Raw genomic sequence first — 25,963 nt, 5'->3', positions numbered from 1 at the left:
CTCCTTCCTTCGACATCATTTGTGAAACAATAGTTCATTTCCAAATTTGAGCCTGCTCAGTTGATATTATGAGTTTTTTTTCCTTCTCAGGTTGGATTTAATGGGTTTATAAGAAAAATAGAAACAACCAAAAATGACAATTTCTGAAGAGATTGAAAGCATGTAGGATTAAGATACTAATACCATAAATTTTGTTTTTGTTTAGATAACTAAGTGTCATTTCTACTTGCAAATGCTAATAATTGTGAAATACAGTAATATCACACTAATTCAGATGAACGGAAGTGAAAGCTAAAGACGTTTTTTTGTTGTTGTTAATCCTCACCTGAGGATATTTTTCCATTTATTAATTTTTTTAGGGAGAGTAGAAGAGAGAGGGAAAGGCAGAGAGAAACAATGATGTGAGAGAAATACATTGATTGGTTTCCTCCTGCATGCACCATGACAAGGGCCCAGGCTAAGGAGGAGCCTGCACCAAGTTACATGCCCTTGACCAGAATCAAATCCAGGACGCTTTGGTCTGCAGGCCAACGTTCTATCCACTGAACCAAACCGGTTAGTTAGGGTGGCTAATGACATTTTTGAAGAAATGTAGGTATATTCTTTTAAAGAATGGGTAGCACCTATAATTGTGTGAGCAAAAGTATTACTTGATAAAGCCATATATTTGCTGGAAAGGACTTGGAGGTGATCCAGTCCACTCTTTGTGCTTACAAAGGAGAACTGGAGGGTCTGAGAAGCTGTGTCTTATTTAAGGTCACAAAGCCAATTAGTAGCAGAACTGAATATATCCATTTAACATAACCAGACAAGTAATGATTTATTGGTATGGTAGCTATTCATATGTTAAGTGGATCTTTGTGAAGTTCTTGACGTTTTTAAAATATTTCAATGAAATGTATGAATAACTAGAGGCCCGGCGCACAAAATTCATGCACGGGTGAGATCCCTAGGCCTGGCCAGCTTTTAGGGCCAATTGGGGTGATGGTCACGGGGCTGGGCACTGAAGGAACAGATGCCGGATGCTGCCATTGTTGGCACCCCGCTACCGCTTGGTTCCCCACCTTCCCCCCTCCTTCTTTCCTTGCCACCACGCTGCCCTGCGGTGGGTGGACGGCAGGCTGATCAGGGCCTGCTGGCTAAGGGGAGGGACAGAAAGTTGGCTGCCAGCCCCAAAGAAGGAGCTGGTCCTCAGTCCCCCTGGGAAAGGAGCTTCATCTACTGCCACCCACTACCGGTTCCCTGTCCCAGCCCAGGGCCGAAGGCCCTAGCGTGGTCAGGAGAGGAGGTAGCAGTTGCCGGGCCAGGTGTGGAAGGAATGGACGCTAGATGCTGACACCGCCATCGTCGGCACCCTGCCACCATGCAGTTCCATGCCTCCCTCCTTCCTCCTTCCCTTGCCACCACGGCAGGCCTATCAGGGCCTGCTGGCTGCGGGGGAGGGTCAGGGCATGGGAGGTTGGCCGCTGGCCCCGAGGAGGGAGCCGGCCCTTGGCCCCCCTGGGAAAGGGGCTATGTCTGCTGCCACCAACCTCCCGTTCCCCTGTCCCAGCCCTGGGGCCGGGGGGAGGGACCTTGGAAGATTGGCCAGCCGGGCGAGGTTGGCTGTGGGAGCGCACTGACCACAAGGGGGCAGCTCCTGTGTTGAGCGTCTGCCCCCTGGTGGTCAGTGCGCATCATAGCGACTGGTTGTTCCGGTCGCTTAGGCTTTTATTTATCTATCTATATAAAAGCCTAAGTGACTGTCACAACTGAACAGACGACCGAACAGGCTGCGTGGGGTGACCTGGCTGGCAGGCGGGTTAGTGAGGGACGACCAAACAACCGAGCAACAGGCTGAGTGGGGTGACCAGGCCGGCAGGGGGGTTAGTGAGGGATGACCAAACGACTGAGCAGCAGGCCGGCAGGGGGGTAGTGAGGGGCAATTAGGGCGGCAGGCAGTCGGTTAGGGGTGATCAGGCTAGCGGGGGGGGGGGGGGACAGTTAGGGACAATCAGGCAGGCAGGGGTGAGTGGTTAGGAGCCAGCGGTCCAGGATTGTGAGAGGGATGTCTGACTGCCGGTTTAGGCCCGATCTCCGGGATTGGGCCTAAACCGGCAGTTGGACATCCCCTGAGGGGTCCCGGATTGGAGAGGGTGAAGGATGGGCTGAGGGGGTCCTCCCCCCACCCCATGCATGAATTTTGTGCACTGGGCCTCTAATACACACACATACACACACACACACACACACACACACACACACACACACATTGTTTTTAAGAGCCAAATAATACAAAAAAGTGTATAATAAAAAGCAGCAGTCCCTCCTGGCCAATGTGGTTTAGTGGTTGATCATCTACCGGGAGGTCACAGTTCATTTCCTGGTCAGGGCATATGCTTGGGTTGCAGGCTCGAGCCCCAGTCTAGGGTGTGCAGGAGGCAGCCAATCAGCGATTCTCTTTCTCATCATTGATATTCTCTCTCTCTCTCTCTCTCTCTCTCTCTATCTCTCTCTCGCACCCCCTTCCTCTCTAAAATCAATTTTAAAAATCCTATATAATGAAAGGTTAATATGCAAATAGACCGAATGGCGGAACAACTGAACAACCATTCGCTATGGCATACGCTGACCACCTGGGGGGTGTGCAGAACATGGTGGGCGTTGGCTGCGGTGGGATGGTGGAGCAGGTGAGTGGGGGAGCCAGACCCAGGTGGAGCACTGGTCGCTGTCGTTGGGGCGAGCCTCTGGTAGTTACTGAAAATTATTTGATCCTGCGCGCCACGGTCCCACCTGGCACTCGCACCTGCTGTCGGCGCTGGAGCCACCACTTGCACCTGCTGCCGGTGCCTGGCACCGGTGCCGATCACTTGGCACCATCAGCAGGTGTGAGCAGCGGCTGCTGGCCCTGATTGCCCCTGAGGGCTCCTCCACCACCCCCTGCTCCTGAGGGGCGATCGGGGAAGCAGCTGCCATTCGCATTCGCTGCTGGTACCAGCCCCAATCATTCCACGCCGTCAGTGGGTGCGAGCGGGGCCGGCATTATCAGTGTGTGGGAGTGGCGGGAGCGGGGCTGCTGGAAGACAGGGGACCAGGGGCCATGGCGTGAGGGGCCAGGCGGGGTTGTGGAGGATGGGCTGAGACCTGCCCCTGTGCCTACCGCAGCCTCGTGGCCCACAGTACCTTTCAAGGTGCACAAATTCATGCACTGGGCCCCTAGTATATATATAAAAAGCAGTAGTCCCCTTCTACTCGCACCCTGTCCTCAGAGGCAATCACTTTCAACTTTCCTTTTATATTTACCTATTTTTCCAAGTAGTAACATACTTATTGCTACTTCTTGATTTTTTTATTTATCTATTGACTTGCAAATATGGCAGGTTGCCCAGTCATTTTTATGGCCCTATAATATGTGCAGAGCAAGGACTGCCTGAAGCTTTAAAAATGTCTCTCAGTTCCCTACATTGTTTCTGTTTCCTCGGAATTTTTCCTGTCTGTATATTGGTCTGTTTTGAATTTTGTCTCTTATGTTGAAGGATTTCTTCAAATATTTGACTATTTTTGGATATCTATTATTTAAGAATGAATTAAAAAGGGATGAAAAGCTCTGGGTGTGGAGGCAGATCTTATTGATGGTTTATCTCTGTAGAGTGATGAGGTGAAAAGCTGACTTTGTAATTATATCTTTTCTCTGAGGCTAATCTTTTCTTTATGAATTGTGGTTTTGTGATCTACATAAAAATGATTGCCTAAACTAGGGTCATAAAGATTTTTTTCCTCATTTTTTTTCTATGGTTTATAGTTTTTTATGTTTAGATATATTATCTATTTTGAATTGATTTTTATATACAGTGTGAAGCATGGGAACAAGTTCATTTTTTGCACATAGATGTATATTTGTTGAGCACCATCATTTGAAAAAACTTATTTCTCTACTGAATTACCTTGACTCCTTTGTCAAAAACCAGTTTGGAGTGTGAGTGTGTGTGTATAAAATTTTTGGACTATTCTGTTCCATTAATCTATATGTGTATCCTTTCACCAGTATCACACTATCTACATTATTATATTTTTAAGTAGAGGCCTGGTGCATGGATTCATGCACTGGTGGGGTCCCTCAGCCTGGCCTGCACCCTCTTGCAATCTGGGACCCCTTGGGGGATGTTGGACTGCAGGGATTGGGCCAAAACTGGCAGTCCGACATCCCCCAAGGGATGTAGTAGTGCGCGAAGCAGCAGGGCGCCGCGCTGCTCCTGCTCATCCCAGCCAGCTGTGCCTGCTGTTGTCGCTGCTTCTTGAGGCACAGGGGAAGTGTCTGTGGGAGATGCTCGTGCCGCCACAGCTGCATTTGCCAGCCGTCAGCTTGGCATCTAACTGCCTGTCTCTCATCTGAGCGGCACTCCCGCTGTGGGAGCACACTGACCACCAGGGGCAGCTCCTGCATTGAATGTCTGCCCCCTAGTGGTCAGTGCGCATCATAGCTACCAGCTGGTCGTCCGGTCGCTTAGGCTTTTATATATATAGACTAGAGGCCTGGCCCAATGCACAAAATTTGTGCACGGGGGAGAGGGGGTCCCCTCAGCCCAGCCTGCACCCTCTCCAATCCGAGACCCCCTTGGGGGATGTCCGACTGCCAGTTTAGGCCCGATCCTAGGGATCCAGCCTAAATCAGCAGTCAGACATCTCTTTCACAATCTGGGACTGCTGGCTCCTAACTGCTTACCTGCCTGCCTGCCTGATCACCCCTAATGGCCTCTGCCTGCTTGCCTGATCACCACTAACTGCCCCCCCTTCTGGCCTGGTCGCCTGTAACTGCCCCCCTGCTGACCTGGTCGCTCCCAACTGGCCCGCCCCCCCCCCCCCCCCCCCCCCCCGCCAGCCTGGTCGATAGGAAATTTTTCAATCTTGTTCTTATGGTTTTTTTAATATATTTTATTGATTTTTTACAGAGAGGAAGGGAGAGGGATAGAGAGTTAGAAACATTGATGAGAGAGAAACATTGATCAGCTGCCTTCGCACACCCCCTACTGGGGATGTGCCCGCAACCAAGGTACATGCCCTTGACCGGAATCGAACCTGGGACCTTTCAGTCCGCAGACCGACGCTCTATCCACTGAGCCAAACCGGCCAGGGCCTGTTCTTAGGTTCTTAAAAAATGTTTATTCCTTCATTTTTCCTCAAAAAGTTTAGAGTCAGTTTGCTGATTTCTGCAAAAAGCTAGGACTTTGATTAGAATTGTGTTGAATCTATAGATCATTTCAGGAAGGATTAACCTCTTAAGTATCTTGTGTTTTCCAGGCCATGAACATATCTTTTTACCTATTTAGGTTTTCTTTGATTTCTCTCATCAGTGTATTATAGTTTTAAGCATACAAATTTTACATAAGCTTTATTAGAGTTATCCCTAAGTATTTTGCTTTTGGATGCTGTTGTAAGTTATATTTTTTAATTAAATTGTTGGTTATTCATTGCTAATATAAAAAATACAATTGATTTGTATATTTTGACCTTGTATCATTTGACTGTACTAAATTCTCTTATTAGTTCTAATAACATTTTGTAGACTATTTGGTATTTTTTGATTAGACAATCATATCTGCAAATAAAGGTAATTGTATTCCTTCCTGTCCAAAGGACCTTATGAATTTTATTTCTTTCTCTTAACTTATTGCATTGGTTACAGCCTCTAGAACAGGGTTGAATACAAGTAGTGAGAGCTAACATCTGTGTCTTGTTCATGATTTTAGGGAAAAAGCATTCAACATTAAGTATGATATTAGCTGTAAGGATTCAGGTGTTTTAAGAGATTGACTTTCTGATTTGCAATTTGATGGAGATAGGCCTGATTGCTGCTGATGCTTTGGGTACTGATTGGCTGAAGGAAGCTGGAGGCCTCACTTCTCAGTATATGGGGGATGCTATTTTCCCCACTAGATCTTATTTCCCCCACTCTACTACTGGACCAGGTGCCTCTGTGAGAGGACCACCTTCTCCACACTCAACTTCCTGCTCAACTCTGCTGGTCTGGAGGAATGCCAGTGCCCTGGTTTCCTAGGGATGGTGTGGGGATCCTAGTCCAGCCTTCTCCCTGTTGGCATAGCGTCAGTCCTTATTATCTGCTTGCTTCAGGAATCTGTTGCTTGTTATTTGCTGAGACTTTGCTGGGCTCTATTGGGTGAATCAGCCTTTTACACAGCACTTAGATTCCCGATTCCTCCTCTATGCAAAGTTCTTTGTCATGCTTCTCCCTACTTGCCATCTCCAAAATGAGCTAACATCCCATTCTCTGGTGAGCCTTTGTGAAGATATTTATATCTCTCTACAGATAAATAATGTGTTCAATTGGTTATGTTTAATTTCCTGGAAAAAATTTTAAAGCAATTTATTTTCTGAAGTAGTTGGATTTTGGTATGGGAGGAGTTGGTCATTTTTCCTCCTGTAATTTTGATTACATTACTGGTTTCCTTAGCAAATCCTTTCATCAGAATCAAGGGTAAATTTTGATGCAAAGTAAAATTCGTCCTTGCTTCTGAAAATTTAAGGTATTCTGTATTCAGCTCCAATTAATTGTATGTTGAGTGTAAGTTCTTTATTTAGGAATTGGTGTTAATTTCTGGAATCAATGAAAATGTCCTTGGGTGGGGATTACAAAAGTGAATTACAGTGAGTTACCAATAGGGAATTGTTTAATATATTTAAAACGAGTTCTTGTAAAATATTTCTAATTGAATGCCATTGATTCTTTGTAACCCAGAACCAATATTTCTCTCACTTAGGCCAATCTCATATTTGCAAATCAACTTCATACCTAGTACTGACAAATACTTATATAAAATCCTCCTCCCTGCAACTACTCACATTCCACAAAAGATGTTCTTTATTACTGAGTAGCTATCAAACAGACATGGCTTATTTAATGTTTATTTTGCTCTGCAAAATCAAATTTTGTATTAGAAATAAGAGTCACAGTTATCAGCAATCTCCAAGGCATAGTCTATCCAGTATCCTCGCCTCATTCACCCAGATCAGGCCCCAAAATACAGAAGCAGTTATGCTCATGGAATTTGAGTTCAGCATGAGAGTTTGTGAAGACAGAGGTAATGCATTTTTCTAGCTCCCACTTCCTTGGATTTTTCCAGTTCATTCTGCTGTGTGAGTCAGTTTGCACAGTGGAACATTCCCTCTTTTTCTTAGTTACCTTTGGTAGGGAATATGGTGTTCCCCAGACTGGGGGGAAGTTGACTGTACTATACTAAAATGTAAATCTTGTTAATATGTATAATTCAGGAGGAAATAAGCAAGTAGGTGCTTGTCACTTGGCCTGTTGCATTGTGGGGAAAGCATCCACTGATCTGATCCATTCAACAAACCCTGATTGCGGAGGACTTGCTCTATAAGGCCATGGGCCAGGCGCTGAGGATCCTGTGGTCAGCAAGGTATATGAGATCCTGCTCTCAGAACTTACATTCTAGTGGCATAGAGAGAGAATTAGCAAAGAAATAAATAAGCACGGGCAGAGATGAGTTTTAGGAGTGAAACAAAAGGCAGAGGGTGCTACAGGGAGAGGGGCTGCTTGGGCTCAGGGGTCAGGGAAACCCTTTCTGAGGGGGTCCCTTTCTGCGAAGATGGGGGTGGAAGGGAGGCTATGCAAAGAGCACTGGACTTGGAGGACAACCTCAGATCTACTTACCCATCTAGGGGAGGTCATTTGATGAGCTTTTTTGTATGTAAAATGGGAATGAAAACACATGTTCAGCTTCAAGTGGACAAATACAAGTCTCAAAGGAGAGAATTTTTAAACTGGGCAGCCCTTTATAATGAAAGGTGGCTAGTATTTTATCCAGCGGCATGACCTTCCCAGCCTACTAAAGGACTTAACTCTACCTTTAAAACTTACTATGTAGCAACAGGAGTAAAGACAGCATGGTGCCTCATAAAGAAAGACAGATAATGAAACAGAATAGTCCAGAAAACCCCACACACATGTGGTCAGTTGATTTCCAATAGTGTATTTTTTGTTGTTGTTCTTTGTTTTTAATCCTCACCTGAGGATATTTTCTCCATTGATTCTTAGAGAGAGTAGAAGGTAGGAAGGATGGGGAAAGGAAGAGGGAAAGGGAGAGAAACATTGAATGGTTGCCTCCTGCATGGGCCCTGACTGGGGCTAGGGATTGAACCTGCAACCGAGGTACATGCCCTTGACCAGGAATTGAACCCACGACCCTTCGGTCTGTGGGCCAATACTCCAACCACTGAGCCAAACCTGCCAGGGCCCAATAGTGTTTTCATGCAGAAATTCCTTCCTGGCATTTTCAGGGACATTTTTTATGTTGCTCCAAATCAGGCAAATAATCAGTTTAGAAATCAGGATAAAGGGAAAAAATCTGTGGGAATTAAAGTTTAATCATCAATATAGGCATTACTAGTTCAAAGGAATCCACTAGCATGAAGTTGAAAACAAGAGTGGAATCAACGTCAAAGGTTAAGGTCAACGTTTCTGAAACCAGGACAAGAGCATGTAGAAGAGAAGGGGCCACGATCAAACTAGTCATTCTTGTCTGTCACTGTCGCTATGTTAGAAGTGTGTGTTTGTGGTCCTATCTGCTAACAGTGAGTCCATGAAAATATATTCGTGAATCATACACATTAGTATACTTTATAAAAATGCTGCAAGTCTTGTCTAAGAAATAAGTTTTGGAAGCTGTCCTTAAATTGGCAGTTTTGAAACTTGTTTCTGTATAGTAGTGCTGTTAACCTTGCTAGGATGTCAGCATGTTACATTATCTTACGATAGAATCCAATGGTGTTTCAGTATTTAAATATTTGCTGTAAGCTACTGTTCTTTGTACCTTTGCAGAAGAAACACAAAGACAGATTGTAAATATCATTGTGGAATACTCCATTGTGAAATCAGCCAATTTAATCTGAATTAGAACAAGCAATATCAATTTTAACAGCAAAACCAAAATCAAGGCAAGCAGACAAAATATTTCCATTTCTAAAAAAAAAAGAAATGAGCTTATATGAAGCATTGTGTAGTCTAGCGCCCAATTTGTATTAGCTTTGGACACACTCAGAACAATCTGACCCAACATCAGCACAACATGAAACAAACTTCTATATCTGGAATATTTGTTGTAAGACAAATACTAGCAATGAAAGCTTGTGGGTTTTGTTGTTGTTGTTGTTGTTGTTAATCCTCACCTGAGGATATTTTTCCATTGATTTTTAGAGAGAATGTCAAAGAGGGGGAGAGGCAGAAAAATTGATGTGAGAGAGACACATGGATTGGGTTGCCTCCCCCACAAGCCCCTACCAGGGCAGGGGATGGAGCCTGTAACCAAGGTACGTGCCCGTGATTGGAATCAAACCTGGGACTCTTCAGTCTGAGGGCTGATGCTCTATCCACTGAGCCAAACCAGCTAGGGCGTGTGTTTAAACATCTCATTTGAGAATAACTTTTAAATATTAAGTATTTGTGACATCTTTTAACGTTTAAATGATATTTATTTGGCATCCCTTTGGTGCTGTCTTAATCTTTTCGTTTTCTAAATATCTATATCAGATAGAGATTACTTATTGAAATACATAATTTTTCATAGTATATTGGTTCATAATAATAACCATGCTCTTATTATTATATCTTATTTTACCAAACTACCCTCTCAAATTTTTAATATAACCCTGTCACAGAAGAGTGAGTCACTGTTTTATGCTAACTCATTATTATTTAAAAAGATATAATAAAGTGCTATTAAATATACAGAATAATGGATAATTTGGGAATTTTGATCTCTTGTTCTCAAATCCTGAAGATTTGAGAATTTGGAAAAGTAAAAATTTCTGACAAAAGTGCTGGTGATCCAGTAGGCAGAGGTTACTTTTGTCAACAAATAGTGCTAAAAGGATTGTATAATGGTATGCAAGACAACAAACTTTCTCTGTCATATCACGCCATGTATATAATGAACTTAAATCTACTTGTAGACCTAAATGTGAGAATTAAAATTGTACTAAAATCTTAGTGATCTTGTGTTGTGGACTGAGTTGCGTTTCTCCCCTTCCCCTTAAATTAATAAATTGAAGTCTTAACCACCAATGTGATGGTATTAGGAGATGGAGCCTTTGAGAAAGGGAACTATTCTATATCTTGATTGTAGTAGTGTATATGTGGTTATATACAGTTCCCCAAATTAACCAAACAGTACACTTAAACTATATGAATTTCATTGCATGAAAATAATACCCTAATTTAAAATAAAGGGGAGCCCTAGCTGGTTTTGCTCAGTGGATAGAACGTCGGCCTGAGGACTGAAGGGTCCTGGTTTGATTCTGGAAGAAGGCACATGGCCAGGTTGTGGATTCGATCCCCAGTAGGGGGTGTGCAGGAGGCAGCCAATCAATGATTCTCCCTCATCATTGATGTTTCTATCTCTCTCTCCCTCTCCCTTCCTCTCTGAAATCAATACAAATATATTTTAATAAAATAAAGTAAAGGGGAGCCCTTGCTGGTGTGGCTCAGTTGGTTGAACCCGTGCACTGAAAGGTTGCAGGTTCCATTCCACATCAGGGCACATGCCCATGTCAGGGAAGCAGCTGATCTATGTTTCTCTCTCACATGGATGTTTTTCTCTCTCTCTCTCCCTTCCTCTCTCTCCTAAATCAATAAAAACATTTAAAAAATAAAATAAAGGGGAAAAATTTCATGGAGCAGCCAGATATTTGTGGCATTATAGAAGGAGCTTGTGAATGTGACCTTTCTGTTAGCAAATAATTTTTCTGCTAAAAGGAAGAAGTTAATGGAGAATCTTGCAGAATTTGTGTGTAGTTGCTGCATTGTTAATAACATTTTTCAGCAAAATTCTAAGTTTGACCTAATAGTCATTATAACCAAGATGGCTTGTTATTTGCAACCCCCATATAAATACTAATCAAGGTTCAATGTTCAATATTGACATACCAAGTTGTGTCAGAAACATTTTATTTTTTAATTAGTCACTACTTCTTCAGTGGGTTTAACTGTGTTCTTCATATGCCTTGTAAAATGGCTTACTTTGTTCACTAATTTTGCATGTAAGACGAGCCCAGACTAATGGGAGGTTGTTTTGTCTGATCTCATTTTGACTTTTGAAATCAATTCATACAGGAGTATCTTATCAACATACATGTATTGAGAATATCTATATGTAATACACACAAACAACTGTATCTTAAAAATGTTTAAAGAATTCACATTTTTAAGGTAGTAACCTTCATATATCTAGTTTTCAATGTATGATAAAAACTGTTTTGATCCCAAACTGCTTTAGTTTAGCTATATGGCATATGATAATCACTTATTTTTACTAGAGAATGACAGTTGAGAACATTTCATGTTGGTATGGATATTACATACATATACAAATACATATTGTCAACCGATGGTCATTGTCACCAGCTCAACCCCAACAGGAATACCCAATTTGAAGTTCAGTGAAAAAGGAAACTTGATTCAGAGCAAAACAGCTCAATTGTGATGCAGTCTGGCTGTGAGGCAGCCCTGGGGCCAGGCAGCCCTGAAACCAGGCTTCCTTCTTGCTAGGCATCTCTGTTCTGCTCCAGCCTGGGAAACACAATCTTCAGTCTTTGGTAGGAAGGGGAAGTGTGCTCTCAGAGCCAGACAGGAGCTGGCTTATGTAGATAGAAGTCCCCGCCCCTGATCCCTGATTGGTCTATCCTCATGCAGAGGAGGACTTCAAATCCTCACAGTTTAATTGGCCTAAAAGACACTTTCCTGATTGGTCAGAATAGAACTACTCTGATTAGTTGGTGAAGATATTTATGCAGCTCTGATTGGATGAGGAAAGCCTCAGTCCTATTGTTTGAAATAGGATTCCAGGAACTCCTTTATAAGGGCTGGTTCAGATGACAGAAACACACTGTGGGCAGGTAGTTTAGTACAGGCTTCTTTGGAAGTGTGGGGTGTGTGAGAGGCCCCAGCATAGAAATAGCTGCTAGGCTCTGTTTTTTTAAAATTTGAGCCCAGTGAGCCACCAGAACCCATTTTTAGGCAGTATCTTTCTCAGGGTCCCAATTTTTGTTTATTATAAAAACTAGAGGCCCGATGCATGAAGATTTGTGCAAGAATGGGCCTTCCTTCCCCTGGCTGCTGGCACCACCTTCGCTCCAGGTGGAGCCGCCTTTCTGCCTTCCCACGCTGCCCAGAGGCCTGGAGTGGCTGGGGCGGTGTGGAACGCCTGCATCCTGCCCCACCCCCGGCCGCTCGGTGCCTGCATATGCAAATTAACCCACTCTCTTTGTTGGGTTAATTTGCATACTTCTTATTGGCTGGTGGCGTCGTGGAGGTACGGTCAATTTGCATGTTACTCTTTTATTAGTGTGGATGATAGATGACTTAAAGACCCCTTGAGACAGACAAACTGAGTGTTATGGGGAGCATTTAAAGAAAGGAACACTAGGCAGAGAAATGGGGAACATTCTCAAGGCTAGTGGTGTTTAATCAGGAATAGATGGGCAGTAGCAACACTGGAGTGGGGAATATAGGCTATATTGGGACTGATAAGCTCTCTAAAGAGATGGTGGATATATGGGAAAGTGCATATATTGGAAGTCATTAAGATCAATGTATATTGTATTTGCAACTCGACTGCCTAGTGGAAGATAAGGCTAGAAGAGCAGATTGGGACCCAGATGACAGTGATTCTTGGATGGTATGCCAGGCAGTTTAAATTTAGGTTTGTAGTGGCGAGCCATAGAAGTTTTTGAGCTGGGAACATCTTGATCAAATTTCTGCTTTGGAAGAAGTTTGGCAGCATTGGAAGGAATAGGTTTGAAGGGGAAGAGAGACTGGAAAGAGGAGAAGAGGGAGAGCCAGGCCAATTAGAATCCTGTTTTGAGTCTGGGTAAGATAGGGAGTGCCCACAGTGGCAGTGGGTGAGGAAAGAGCTGGACTGGTGGTAGGTAGAAATAAATTGAGTAAGACTGGAGGCTGCTTGGGGGAGGCACTTACCAAGTTGATGAAAAGTAGTTAATGAGGGGATGAGTTTCTCTGAAGGAGAAGGGCTCAGGCACTGAAGACTGAAAAGGGACAGGTGCTGACTCTGAGGGTGTGAGCCGAGTTGGTGGATAAACATCTAGTTGTATCAAATGAGACATTTTGTTAATGGTCAAGGTTTCCTCTTTCTTGTATTAATAGATTAACAATACTAGTATATTTATTAGTCATGTATAAACACACACACACTTTAGCCCTAGATTGTGTCATAGCAGGTATCAGAAGATATTCAATGAAATTTACTTTTCTTGTTACACATCATGCTTCTCAGAAAAAAATTTTTTAACTTTTAATTTGAAAATAATTTAAAACTTTAAAAAAGTCACACAAATACTGTTACCAGACTCAAGTGGTTTGCTGCTTGGGGTGTTCTATTCAAGACTGAGAGGTGGTTGTTGCAAAGTAGTTTTATTTACTTGCAGCAAGTAAAGAAGAAAGAGGATTCATACTCAAAGCTCTGTCTCTTTGAAGAGAGGCTCAGCCATTGTTTATAAATATTGTTGGGTCTGTTACACATTGATTTCTTCTTTGTACTTGGCTATACTTATCTGGTTGAGTTCCAGTCAAGTTCATCCAGTTTACAGCTGATCTGCAAAATACTGTGCTACATTTAAACATTTAGCAAGAATAACATTTAGAACTGTCTAGACCTTGAGACCCTTGTATCTAACAATAATTCAAAGATACTCTATCCAGATGCATCTATTGTTAACATATTGCTCCATTTGTTTTTTTGCTTTGTGTACACATGCTCTCTCTTCCTTCTTTTACCCTCCCTCTCTCTCTCTCTATACAGCCGATCCTCATCATTTCATTCAGTGTTGTTTCACTATAATGTTGATTAGATGCTATTGGAACTTAACTTCTGTTTATATCAATTAGCCTGTGGTAAAATTGGTTTTATTATACATTGGTTTGCTTCAGAGTCACAGAACCTATTGATGTCATTAAGTGAGGGCCTACTGGCTTACTGTACACACACACTCTGTATTGCATTCTCTCTCTCTCTCTCCCTCTCTCTCTCTCTCTCTCTCTCTCTCTTCCTTCTCTCTTCAATGCCCCAACAACCCCCCCGCCCCATTCACTACCACCAACAATACTACTTTTTTTCTGAACCATTTGAGAGGAAGTTAGATATATAACAGTCCTTAATACCCAAATACTCTAAATAAGGATATTCTCTGACATAGCTATAGTACAGTTACCAACCTCGGTTATTCAACATTGATCTAATATTTAACCTACTGTTCATATCTGTTTTTTTATTTGATCCCATATTATCTTTATAGCTTTTTCTCCTCCAGTATAATATTCAGTCTATAATCCAAACTAAGCTCCAGTCTATATATGTTCCATCTAGCTTTCCTGTCTCTTTAGTCTTTTTTATGACCTTTTTTTTTTTAAGAACACACCCCCGCCCTCGACACTTTTTTTCAACAAAATATTTTTTATTTGGATTTGTGTGCTGTTTCTTTATGATTATATTCAGGTTATACAGTCCTGACCAGAATATTATATAATTGGGTAGCCAAAGGTTTTTCAGGCGTAACATTGTGAAGTATTCACTTCCTAGGGAAGACTTAAGAAGGAGAATGTTCCAAGCAGAATGACTTGTTTTTATATGCTTTTCAAAACTTGGGGGCTATAATAAAAAAAAATCTATTTACAGACCCATTTAGAAGAGACAGGACTCATACTGGCCATGTGGTCTCTGTTTTTTATCAAGTTATATTTCAGGAAACATTTTCTTAAGGAAAAATTGGGACATATAATTCGATGTAATTCAACATGTCAGATCCTATGAAGCTTTAAAAGTGAAGCCAGATTTAATTATAAATTTGGCACCTTTTAGGAATAGGAGAGAATTATAGGAAGGTGGGGTATACCCTGTAAGTGTATTCAAATGCATGTGCAGTGTGATAACTGACTCATGATTGCTTCTATTCTGCTGTGTATACATTAGGTAGTTGTGAAGGGAACAATGCTGGCTTCTGATTTAATGTAATCAAGACTATTATTTTATAGTAGTTCTACTAAAACAGAGACCAGGGGTTTTCTTTTTTAAAAATTGTTCTTTAAGCACTTAGAACAGCTTAGATGTGTGTGTGTGTGTGTGTGTGTGTGTGTGTGTGTGTGTGTATCCAAGCATGATGTAGAACTTGCTTCTGAATAAGCTTGTCATGGGTAAACCTTTAGACTGCAGTTCATAAGGTCTTAACTTACACATAAGCAGCTGCTGCCCATGTTGTTGATTGCTAGTTAAGTGTTCATAGGATTAAGAGTATTAAAATATTTTTATAGGCTAGTCTTCCTGTTATTCTTAACATATTTCATGTTGTTCCACTGTCTGCATTTCAGTCCTACAGCTACCAGCACAGGAAGAAAGAGAAAGCTGAGCCTCAGTCAAGCAGAAGCTGGCTCGGAGGCGAGAGAGACTTCTGACCTTGAGTTTGAGCAGACAGATTCCTGTGCCGAACCCCCCACTGAGGGAAGGAAAAAGACCAAGAAATTTAAAAAAATGAAGAAGGACCTTTCTCCAGCAGGTTTGTATTGGCTCTTTCTGAAGTTCTGGACCTGTGTGCTCTTCAGCCCGCAGGAAACTTGTGTTCTGTGGGAGAGACTACAGCAGGGCTCAGTTGATGCAAGGGACCAGATGTTTTTAGGACCAATTTAATTTAATTTGAGGAATCCTTTAAAAGCCCTGGCTCTTAAAAAAAAAAAAAAAAAAAAGCCCTGGCTCTTGATAGAGAAGGTTGAACATGGTTAGTCCATTTTGGTATCTTCTCTCTCCTCCATGGGTTAGAGGTTTTACTGATGTGCTTAAAGTAGCCTCCATATTTTAAATGTACATTTAACTTTGCACAGAGGCCTACTCCTACACATATTATTTTTGGTAGCAGAGTTTTTTTTTTCACTGTTCCCACGAAAACCCAGGCAACCTGGATTTCTCTCTGAAGCAGAATTATATAAGGAGCAAAGGAAACAGGAAATTAGCACATGTTGAGAGCTTACTATGTGCTAGATGCTGTAGTAGGCGTTTTTTTCTTTACTTATTTAATTTCATCCTCACAATAGCCCAGACATAGGGAATTGCCATCAGAAACATATGCAGGTCCCTGTAACTGCTAGTAAGAAGCAGACCCAGAAGTCAGCCCCAGCCCACCTGAAGCTGAAACACACATCCTCTCTGTCACTCAGACGTGCTATGGAGGATCCATGACCTAACTCAGCCCTTCATGCCCAGACCCTATACAGGGCTAGAGTGTGGGAGAAAGGGGCTTGCTTGTCAGAATTGGCCATAACCTGATGAGGCAACAGTCACAGTGACAATGATTATAGCTGCTGCTGACTGTTTGCCAAGGATCCAGCACGACACCTAATGCTTAACAGAAATTCTTTCATGTAAATACCTGAGGTAGTCATCATGGGCCGGTTTGCAGGTAAGAAAACAGAGGCCTAAAGGATTACTGACTTGCCTAGGGTCATGGAGCAATTAATTCTGTCCTATAAGGAAGCTGGTGTTGTAAGCACAGTTATGTATTGTCTGTTCGGGGAAGAAGGCCCAGCTACCTAGATGCCATTATTCCTTGTTCCTTATCTCTTTACATCATGACAGTCGCCCTGGTCAGCAGGCACAACAACCAAACTGAAGGAAGGTAGTAAAGCAATGGAGCGTGATTCATACCCAAGCTAGGAACTTGTGTTTCAGTTGATTCCTTTGCATGTGGTCCAAACTAACTGTAGGAAGTTTTCTGCATCTCAGTATTAATGAAATGAAAGAAGTGGCAAAATGTCGCATAAGCTTTTTTACAATTTGCTGATGCCTAACTTAACTGAAAACTTTAAACTCTGATTGGAAGCCTGGAGTGTATATTTGAGCTGTCTCCTTGAATCGGGGTGTCTCCCTTTACTTGCCTCCCATGCTTTCCTTAAAATAAGTTCTTGAGAAGTTCTTAATCTGTAACATACTTAGTCTTCATCTAAGTATGTTATTGCTGCTGATTTATACCTGCTCAACACATGTTAAATATTAAGTGTTAGCCCGACTTTTAGCGGTCACTCTGAGCATGATGGGAGGGGGGGGGCGGGAGGGCTCCCCTCTTGTATTCCTTTCCTTCATATCTTGTTCTCTCTTGAATTTTTCAGCTTAGCTATTACTTTTCAGGGACAAAATTTCAGGTTTTTTTTTTCTATCTCAGCATAATCTTAAAGGTATTAAAATCAAAATACCTAGTAATAGACTGCATTAATAGATTAGCTCCTTTTATAACTTTCATCATTTTAAATGAAAGCTTTATATGAATTATTTGGGGTTTTGAATTTATAATACCATCATTTAAATAGTTTTTTTCCCTCTCCCATTGACAGTAAAACTGTAACTGCCACAAGATGTGAGCTTAAAAAAAATGATAGATTTTGTACTTCATTGTCAGTCATAGAGAGAAACATCTTGACAACTTTGAATTGAACTACAGAACTTGAGAGTAAAATTTAGCTTTCTTTCGGAGCACCGCTCACCAAGTTAGACCTAGCAGTGGCAGGGTAGAAATTTAATGGATTCTTTTCCGTTGGTTTGTTGTAGTGTTTGGTCCTGATATTAGCAGGATGCAGGTCAAGTGATTAGGTGTGGAATCTGTTGAATTAACCAACTTTGGTTGCTTGGTGACTTTAATAAGGTCCTGCAGTAGTGAGAGGACCGGGTTCAGCCCCTGTGAAGGGTCTGTCTTCAACTCTCACGTTCCAGAGCTGTGAAGCCTGGTTGGGTGTTGGCTGGACCTGTGCTGCAGTGTTTGGAGTGTGGGAAAGTCTGTCTCAGAGACAGGTAAGGCAGCAAGTCTGAGCTGTGCTACTGTGGAGAGAGTCTCTTGGCAGGTACTCGGGGGGATTCACAAAGGTGTGTTGGGTGCCCAGTACCCTCAGTGAAGGCATGAAAACATAAAACATAGCTTCATTTGTAGGGAATTTTCTCTTTTCCAAGGAGGACATAGCAAGAAGTAAGACCATAGAATGTCGTGTACTGTGGCAATCCTGGGACTAAAGATGCTCAATAAACTCCACACAAAACAGTGCCGTTTTCCTTAGTTATACATAGTAATATCTAAAGTACATGAGGAGGTAAGTATTAGAACCCTTTCTAGATAACAAAATGACCCATTTAAGTTTAAATAATATACCAGACATTGTACTAGGAACGTCCTTTGTTAACTTGTTTAGGCCTTAGAAAAACCCTATCAAGTACATATTCAATTTCTATAGGAAACCAAGGCTCAAAGAGTTATCAACTGGCCAAGTCAAATATGCGGGGGCAGGGCGGGGGGTGTGGAGGCTGTTTGATCCGGAGCTCACACATTGCACCAGAGGAAGCAAAAGGTTCTTTATGTACAAACATGAGGATTTCTGGCAGTTGTTCTGGATCAGAAACAGTTACCAACCTGGACTTTCAAATGAAATTGTGATAAAAACCCAACGACCGCTCCCCTTGGAGCTTCTATTTTATGCACATATTATGTACTTAGTAAATATTTTTCTCTTAGGCTTTGCTGTTTCTATTCTATTTTTAGGAAGCAAATATATAATGTAAGCTCCCTTCTTTTATATTTATTATGATTAGTGTAGATTGATAGTGCTATCTACTTTTCCTCTGCAGAATTCAAGGTACATAAAGGAAAACAATTCTGTGTGCCATTTATGCTGGAATAAACTGTCTTTGGGAAATGGTCCCAGGCAGTGTTTAATGGATGGGCTTCCGTAGCACACTTGTTCTGGATGACTAAGTGAAGAGTGTCCCTAGGGCCTGGAGAAACCCCAGCCTCGCCTGTAGGCTGACAGTAGTTGCCTGACACTGAGCAGACTGGCTACTCAGAATACTGATGGACAGTCCAGGGCCGGAGGTTCCATAAGCAACCTGTTAAGCCGTGGTCACGGAGGAACGCCAGAGACATGGACCGTTTGTATTGACTGTTCTGTCATGATAGAGACGTTGCTCCAAGTCTCTCTGCCCCCTTGCATTTAAAACAACACATTAGACCTTTGACTTTTTGCCAAGAACCGTGAGTTTCACTGGAGTCTTGACTAGTCTGTTGAACTTTTCAAGCTCAAAGCCATAGGGTCAGAATATAAAAAATTAGAATCTTCATAGAGCAGCAATCTCCTTATACTATTACAGGTCTCCCTAGAGTCAGAGATGAGATCTGCAGTTGCTGCTGTTGGTCACCTGAGTAACCAGGCTGGGAAAGTTCAGCGACCTCCCCAGGAGCTTTTTAATTCCTCAGAGTGTGGTTTCCAGCCTAAGTGTGGGAAGTGAGATGTGTGCTGCTCTGGGCTGTGGGGCAGTTTGCTCAGTGCATTTTTGTGCCCTCCCCGTTCCTCCTGGCAACTCTCTGGGACCCCCACAAACGATCCAGGGGGAGCTTCGCCTGCTGGGAAACCACCCTTTGGAGCATTTCCTAAGGAGTTAGTAACTTTCTATGGTACCCCAAAGGATCTTCCCAAATACAGAATTCCGCTCTGTAGAAAACGGTACCTTGGCATATTTCCAGTGTACCATGTAGCTTTCAGATTCTGTTTTGGATTCACCTAAGGTCAGAGATGTCTTACCTCTCGGAGTTCTTCCTCTCCACTCTGGTTAGTTGAAAGATAAATAAGCAGAAACAGTCACCAATTGTGTGGACTGCTTTTTAATCTCTTTTGTTGTTTTGGTTAATAAAAATAATGTGCTCACTATGAAAATCTGTAAAGTGAAGAAAAATAGAAAGTTACTTGATAGTCTGTTAATGTGATTTCTCCACCTTTCATTTTTTAAAAATATATTTTTATTGATTTCAGAGAGGAAGGGAGAGGGAGAGATAAATAGAAATATCAATGATGAGAGAGAGAATCATTGATCGGTTGCCTCCTGCATGCCCCCTACTGGGGATCCAGCCCACAACTCAGGCAAGTGCCCTGACCAGGAACCGTACTGTGACCTCCTGGTTCATAGGTCAACACTCAACACTGAGCCCCTCTGGCTGGGCTCCACCTGTCATTTTTATACATCATTGGCATCATATTCTATGAAAGTTCGTATCCTGTTTTTTCTCCATTAAAAAAAAAACCCTTAGCCAAATAAATTTTTTATCAGCATAATATTTTATATTATATTTTTGTTGTCTTTTTAAAACAACAATCCTAATATCTTTTACAGGACAGCCTTTTAAAAATATAAATTATGTACAATAGAAATAATCACTTTTAGATGTACAATTTGATTAGTTTTGACAAATGTGTACATTCATTTAACAATCACTATGATTGAGATACAGACCAGGTCTATCATGCCCCTTTGTAGTCATCCTGCCTGCATGCCTAGATCCTGATAACCACTGATATGCTTTCTATTGCTGTAATTTTGCCTTTTTTCAGAATATTATAGAAATGGAACCAAACAATAGGTAACCTTTGAGTCTTTAATTTAGTATAATGCATTTGAGATTCATTCATGTTGTTGTATGTATTCATGGTTTATTCCTTATTGCTGAATAGTATTCTGCTTTATGGACATATTGCTGTTTATTTATCCACTAATGGCCTGGTGCATGGATTCGTGCACATTGAAAGGAAATCAATTAGAAGAAATATTTTAATATTGCTATTCACCCTTTCTCTATAATAGAAGTGTCAGAGATGAAGTGTCAGAGGTACGTAATGCCAATAGTTGGTCTCAGACATACTTTGTTGACGACACCGCTTTCTTTCAGCTTCAGAATGTCAACAAAACAACCAAATTCACAATCGACAATGACAAATCGAAACACACGCATGCGATTGGCACCAGCGAGAGCTTTATATGTATTGCACATGCGCGAGTCAACATTTATTTTTAAATTGCCAGTGTGCTGGCCGGCCAGTTGGTCATTTGGACAGATGGATGGTCAGTCACTTAGCCTTTTATATATATAGATTTTGCCAGTTGGCATTTAGATTGGTACCGGATTTCGGCTACTAAGAATCAAGCTGCTATAAACATTTAGGTACAGGTTTTTGAATGGACTAATTTTCATTTCTTTTGAGTAAATACCTGGGAGTAGAATTGCTGGGTCATATGGTAAATGTATGTTTGACTTCATAAGAAACTGGCACCTGTTTTCTAAAGTAGCTGCACCATTTGCATTCCCACCAGCAGGGTAGGATGGTCCCAGTGGCTCTGTACATTGACAAGTACTGGTATTGTCCTTTTACAGCCATTCCGATGGGTATGTAGTGATATCTCATTGTTGCTTTGATTTGAATTTCCCTAATGACTAATTGATGTTAAGTATCTCTTTATGTGATTATTTGCCATCCAAATCTCTCCTTTGGTGAAATGTTTGTTCATATATTTGTCCTTCCCCCTCTTCCCCTCCCCCCCACTGAGTTGTTTTCTTCTTACTCAGTTTTGAGAGTTCCTTATATATTCTGGATACAAGTTCTTTTGGGTGTTTTGCAAAATCTTCCAAACTTTTCATATTCTGTGTGTGTGTGTGTGTACTTTACAGTGTTTTTTAATTCTCTTAACAGTATTTTTCAAGTAGCAGAAGCTTTAAATTTTAACAAAATCCAGTTTATCAATTTTTCTTGCATTATGCCTTTGGTATTATATTTAAGAAATCTTTGCCTAACTCAAGATTGCAATGATTTTCTCCTATGTTTTCTTCTAGAAATTTTATAGTTTTAGGTTTTACATTTAGGTGTACAATCCATTTTTAATTAATCTTTGTAAAGAATGCAAGGTATGGATTGAGGTCCATCATAGTAGGAGGCAGATGCCCTTAAGTATCTGTTTTAAAAAATAAAAATTGTTCCTAAATAATTTTTGCACTCTAGTAAAACAGGACTGTGAAAATGAGTTCCATGGAAAATTGACGATGGCTCCTTACCCACTAGCTCTGAGACTGATCCTTGGACAGTCCACAGTGCTCTCTTTCCGGAAAGTGCTGGAAAGGACACTAGCCGTGACCTCCAGCTCGCCTATGTCTGGGTCTCCTTTAAGGTTCCTAAAGTTCTGGTCCCTCTGTACATATTCTTGTTCAGCAGCTGCACATTTTAGACAGTGAAAATTAGCATCTCCTTGACGGCAGGCTGATGGCTTCCTGGGAACAACCATGCTCAGTGTAGGGCTCCTTATTGATAAGGGGAGGGGACCCAATGAGTATAAAAAACTTGCTCTGTGCTAGGAACTTTGCTAGATCCCAGAGTCCTCTGTGGCATAAAGTACTAGTCAGTCCATCTTATAGACGAGGCAGTGAAAGTTGTTTTAAGTCATCCAGCTAGTAAAATGGGCAAGCCAGATTTGCCCAACTCCAAAGTTCTTTCCATTACGTCTCACTAGATCTTCACAGAGTCACTACTGTGTATATGGTGGCGTGCCACCCTACTCACACACGTTCCCATCCATCTAATGGCAGGTGCTACTATAAGTATGACAGTGCAATTGCTTTTAGTCATTTACCGTCCCCTGCCCCCCTTGGCTAGTTTTAATTCATTTCCTCACTTTGGGCATTGTGGCCTTTACCTTTATAGTGGCTAATTGGCTGCTATTTATTTGATGTGAATTATAAAAATGCCCTTATTGATATTTATTTTCCTGCCTCCCAATAGGTACTGTTTGAACATTTGAGTGAGAAGGTCAGGCTAGTTATATTTATCATGGGCCAATACAGCACTTAGTTATTCCAGGGAGGGCAGTGTTTCTGTTTGTTGTTTTTTTTTGTGTGTGTGTGGTGTGTGTTTTGTTTTTGTTTGTTTGTTTTTAATCTCTTATAACAGGATCACATGAATCTTTTTCACGTGAGTCATCTCCAGCCCATTTTCACTCCTCAGGAGAGGTCTTGCAGTCTTCACTGAGAGTCCCAAGGCTTGCATGTTCAACACAGCGGTGCAAACATTAAAGTCCCCTCTCCTGGTCTGCTCCCCTGTCTCTCTGGATTTTCTCTCAATAAGTGATCGGAAGTGGGATTTCTCATTTTAGCTGAAATGCCAGTGTTATTTCAGGTGTTTAGATCTCGTTCCTTTTAGGCATTCCTGTCATTAACAGTAGCCAGTCTCAGCTGAGCGATTTTCTACTTTGTGGGACACCGAACCCCATATCTCCTTAAGAGTTACTCTCCATTTCAGGCATCATCAAAGACCTCTTTTGAAATCTTGGAATGTTAGCAGCTGGGGTTGGCTCTGCCCATTTTCCCTGCCAACCCTGCAGTTATGGCTTAAATAAGGCATGACACCAGCGGTGCAGGGAGGGACTGGCCCGCTACACTTTCCATTGTGAACACGCCTTTTCCTAACTTAGTTCCCGTTCGCTCAGCTCCGGACATCGGCGCTCCAGGCCCTGACACATCTGTGTAGTTTCTGTTGCAGAAAGTGGCATGGATGGAAAAGAAGGGCTCACTTTGAGTTGAAGCTGTTTGTAATGGAAAAGGTTCCTTCAGTCCAAGAAGACCTTAGCCGGAGTTGCTGAGGTCGGAAAAAGCTACAAGCTTCTTTGCCCTTTTTGGGATCTCAGAACCCGCACTGGTCAGCTTCCCTCCGTGCTGATCTCGGTGCCCGTAGCCCACAGATCACAGAAATCCAGCCTTCTGGGACTCGGCAGGGCTCTTGGTGCTGTAGAAGGATGCAGACTCCATCTCAGCCACTCAGCCTTGCTGAGCCTCTTCTTGCATCTGTGAAATGGGGATATTTGTACCATCGTGTGAAGAGTAAATGAACTAAGTGCTCAGCATGGTGGCTAGCAAAGAATATGGTGTGTGTGCCACTGGGAGATGTCAGTGTCCACGTGTTAACTCCTGTAAAATGACAGAGGCAGCCGAGTGGGGAGGGAGGCACCTCATGGTCCTACCTGGGATGTGTCTGTGGTGTGCCGCCGTTTGCTGGACACTGCTCTCCGTAGACAAGACCTGCCAGGACTTTGCCCGCGTGGCTGTGCAGCTGCCCTGCCCTGTGATGGTGGCTCTGTTCTCCAGGGGCTGCCCTCTCCTTGCTCATCTTGTTTTGTCCTTTCCCACCAGGAAGCATCTCGGACAGCTCTGCCAAGCTCTTTGAAGTTCCCGACACGTGGTAGCCGAGGCCTGAGTGAGACAAGTCGCGGGTGCTGTCGCTGGGAAAGAACCAGCGGACGTTGGAAGCCATACCCTGTTCAATAAGTGCGGTGTGGGAGGGATTGAAAACGGCGTGTCCTGGAAAAAGCTCAGCTTTTGTTTTTGTGGCTGTGCATTTTTCCTTCCTTTCGATTGTAAACTGTCTGCTGACACTCAGCACGGCTGTAGGCTGTAGGGTGTACATTATTGACCAGTTATTTGTTGCTCATGTGAAGCCTTCCCTGTGATGAATTAGCGTGTGTAAGACTCCACCTGACGGGGGTGTCGGCTGTGAAATATGCAGAAAGAGCTGACACTCTTGGGGGCTGTGATGACGAGTTTGGGGTTGAACTCCTTCCTGCTTCAAGGGGTTTCCTTGTCTCCTCATGCTCGGATTCCTAGCACATGGTTACCGTCTCCTAGTGGGGAAATCGGTTATGTCTGTCTGCTTCCCACCTTAGCTGCCTGAAAATATGAAGCTTTCAAGCTTATCTTTCCAGTAGAAAAATCTCTACCGACAAAGGAGCTTCCCATATGCCTTGGCCTTGGGCATATTTATTTAGAGTTATTTTTTCCTACGATGTGAGTTTCTTGCGCGGGGAGAAGTAAAAAGTTAACTTCTGTTTTTACATGTAGTGCTCTGTTCACTTGTCGGTGTGGTTGTCTCTGTGTGTGGGTGGCTGTCCCGGAAGAAGGTGGTATGTGTGCATACCTGTGCGTGCCTGTGTGAAATCATGGCAAAGCTACGTGTACCCGCCCTTCCTCTGTCGAAGCAGATCACAACGGAGACGGAATTTCGTGGATCTACTTCAATAGAGCTGCTTCATAGAGATCATTGTTAGATATATAACATTTTTGTATCACAGAAATAAAAATGAAAAATGTATTTCCAAAAGGTGAAAATTAAAGACATTTTCATAGGATTCTGTTTTTTTCCTTTTTTTTTTTTTTTAAATAAGTGAATGACATATTCAGTCTCTCCATAGGTATCATTTCTCTCTAAAGTTCAGCCCTGAAAAGCTGAGGTAAGTCACTGGAGCTTCTTTTCTCTCTAACCCTATACCAGCCTCGTGCGTCAGAGCCTGTGCTGGAGCTGTGCCCTCTGGTAAAGGCGGCGTGGAGGCCTGCGTCGTTTCCACAGTGGGAGGAGTCTGAGCCCTCACAGCTGACCGGAACTGCAAACTGGCGTTCTGTGAACTCAGATTTGTAAGACACTTCCCCAATGAAGAGCCTCTTAACATTTCCCATTCTAGTCCTCTCCCTTCTGCAGGAGTCTGATAGCCACAAAGTTACAAACCCAAACTGGCCCCCTTCTAAGCTGTCACTGCCCCCAGCTCAGTGGGGAAGTGAGATGGGAGAGTGGGAAACCGTAAAGGAAGGGACCACGGCAGGGGCTTAAAGAGCGCGGCTGGGCTCTGCTGTCATTAAAGCTTACAGGGAAAACAGCTAGTACCGGACACTTCTTTTTAACTAGTGAATAAGAGGGAAAACCACCTAAGATGGTGATGGATGTACATGTGAAGAGTACAAATGGCCTAATGAGGGCGCCTTGCCAGGACACGCAGATCGAGGGGTGGTCTAACCAGAGATTGGCCTCTGGCCCTGAGGTCATGAAATTCTTCATTGTGCCCTGAAGCCCAAAGCTTCCTGCTCCAGAAGCTTTGCACACATGCAGGTTGTACCCCTGTCAGAGGGGCTTGGTGAGGAGTGCTTTCTAGAAAGGACTTCTATTTCAGCTCCAGCTCTGTGGTTTTGGACACATCATTTATCCTCTCTGAGCCTCAGTGTCCTCAGTCATAAAATTAGGATAATAAACCTGCTTTACAGGGTGGCTGCGAGAACT

At 42.6% G+C, this 25,963-nt stretch overlaps 1 protein-coding gene across 2 annotated transcripts in view; it reads left to right on the top strand.

The window, feature by feature from the left end:
• The window catches only part of PARN (poly(A)-specific ribonuclease), a 160,230-nt gene extending 135,187 nt beyond the window's left edge, over window positions 1-25,043 (top strand). For both annotated transcript variants that reach the window (XM_054714747.1, XM_008141569.3), the window contains exons 23-24: window positions 15,392-15,576; window positions 24,052-25,043. In XM_054714747.1, the coding sequence (XP_054570722.1) occupies window positions 15,392-15,576; window positions 24,052-24,104 (238 nt within the window). In that variant the 3' untranslated portion in view covers window positions 24,105-25,043. The remainder of the gene's footprint in view (window positions 1-15,391; window positions 15,577-24,051) is intronic.
• The last annotated feature ends 920 nt before the right edge of the window (window positions 25,044-25,963 follow it).

The sequence above is a fragment of the Eptesicus fuscus genome, chromosome 4 (genome assembly GCF_027574615.1).
Source record: "Eptesicus fuscus isolate TK198812 chromosome 4, DD_ASM_mEF_20220401, whole genome shotgun sequence".
In the NCBI taxonomy this organism is placed as follows: domain Eukaryota; kingdom Metazoa; phylum Chordata; class Mammalia; order Chiroptera; family Vespertilionidae; genus Eptesicus; species Eptesicus fuscus.
The sequence above is the reverse complement of the archived record's forward strand: the minus strand, read 5'-3'. Positions and strand labels throughout refer to the sequence as shown.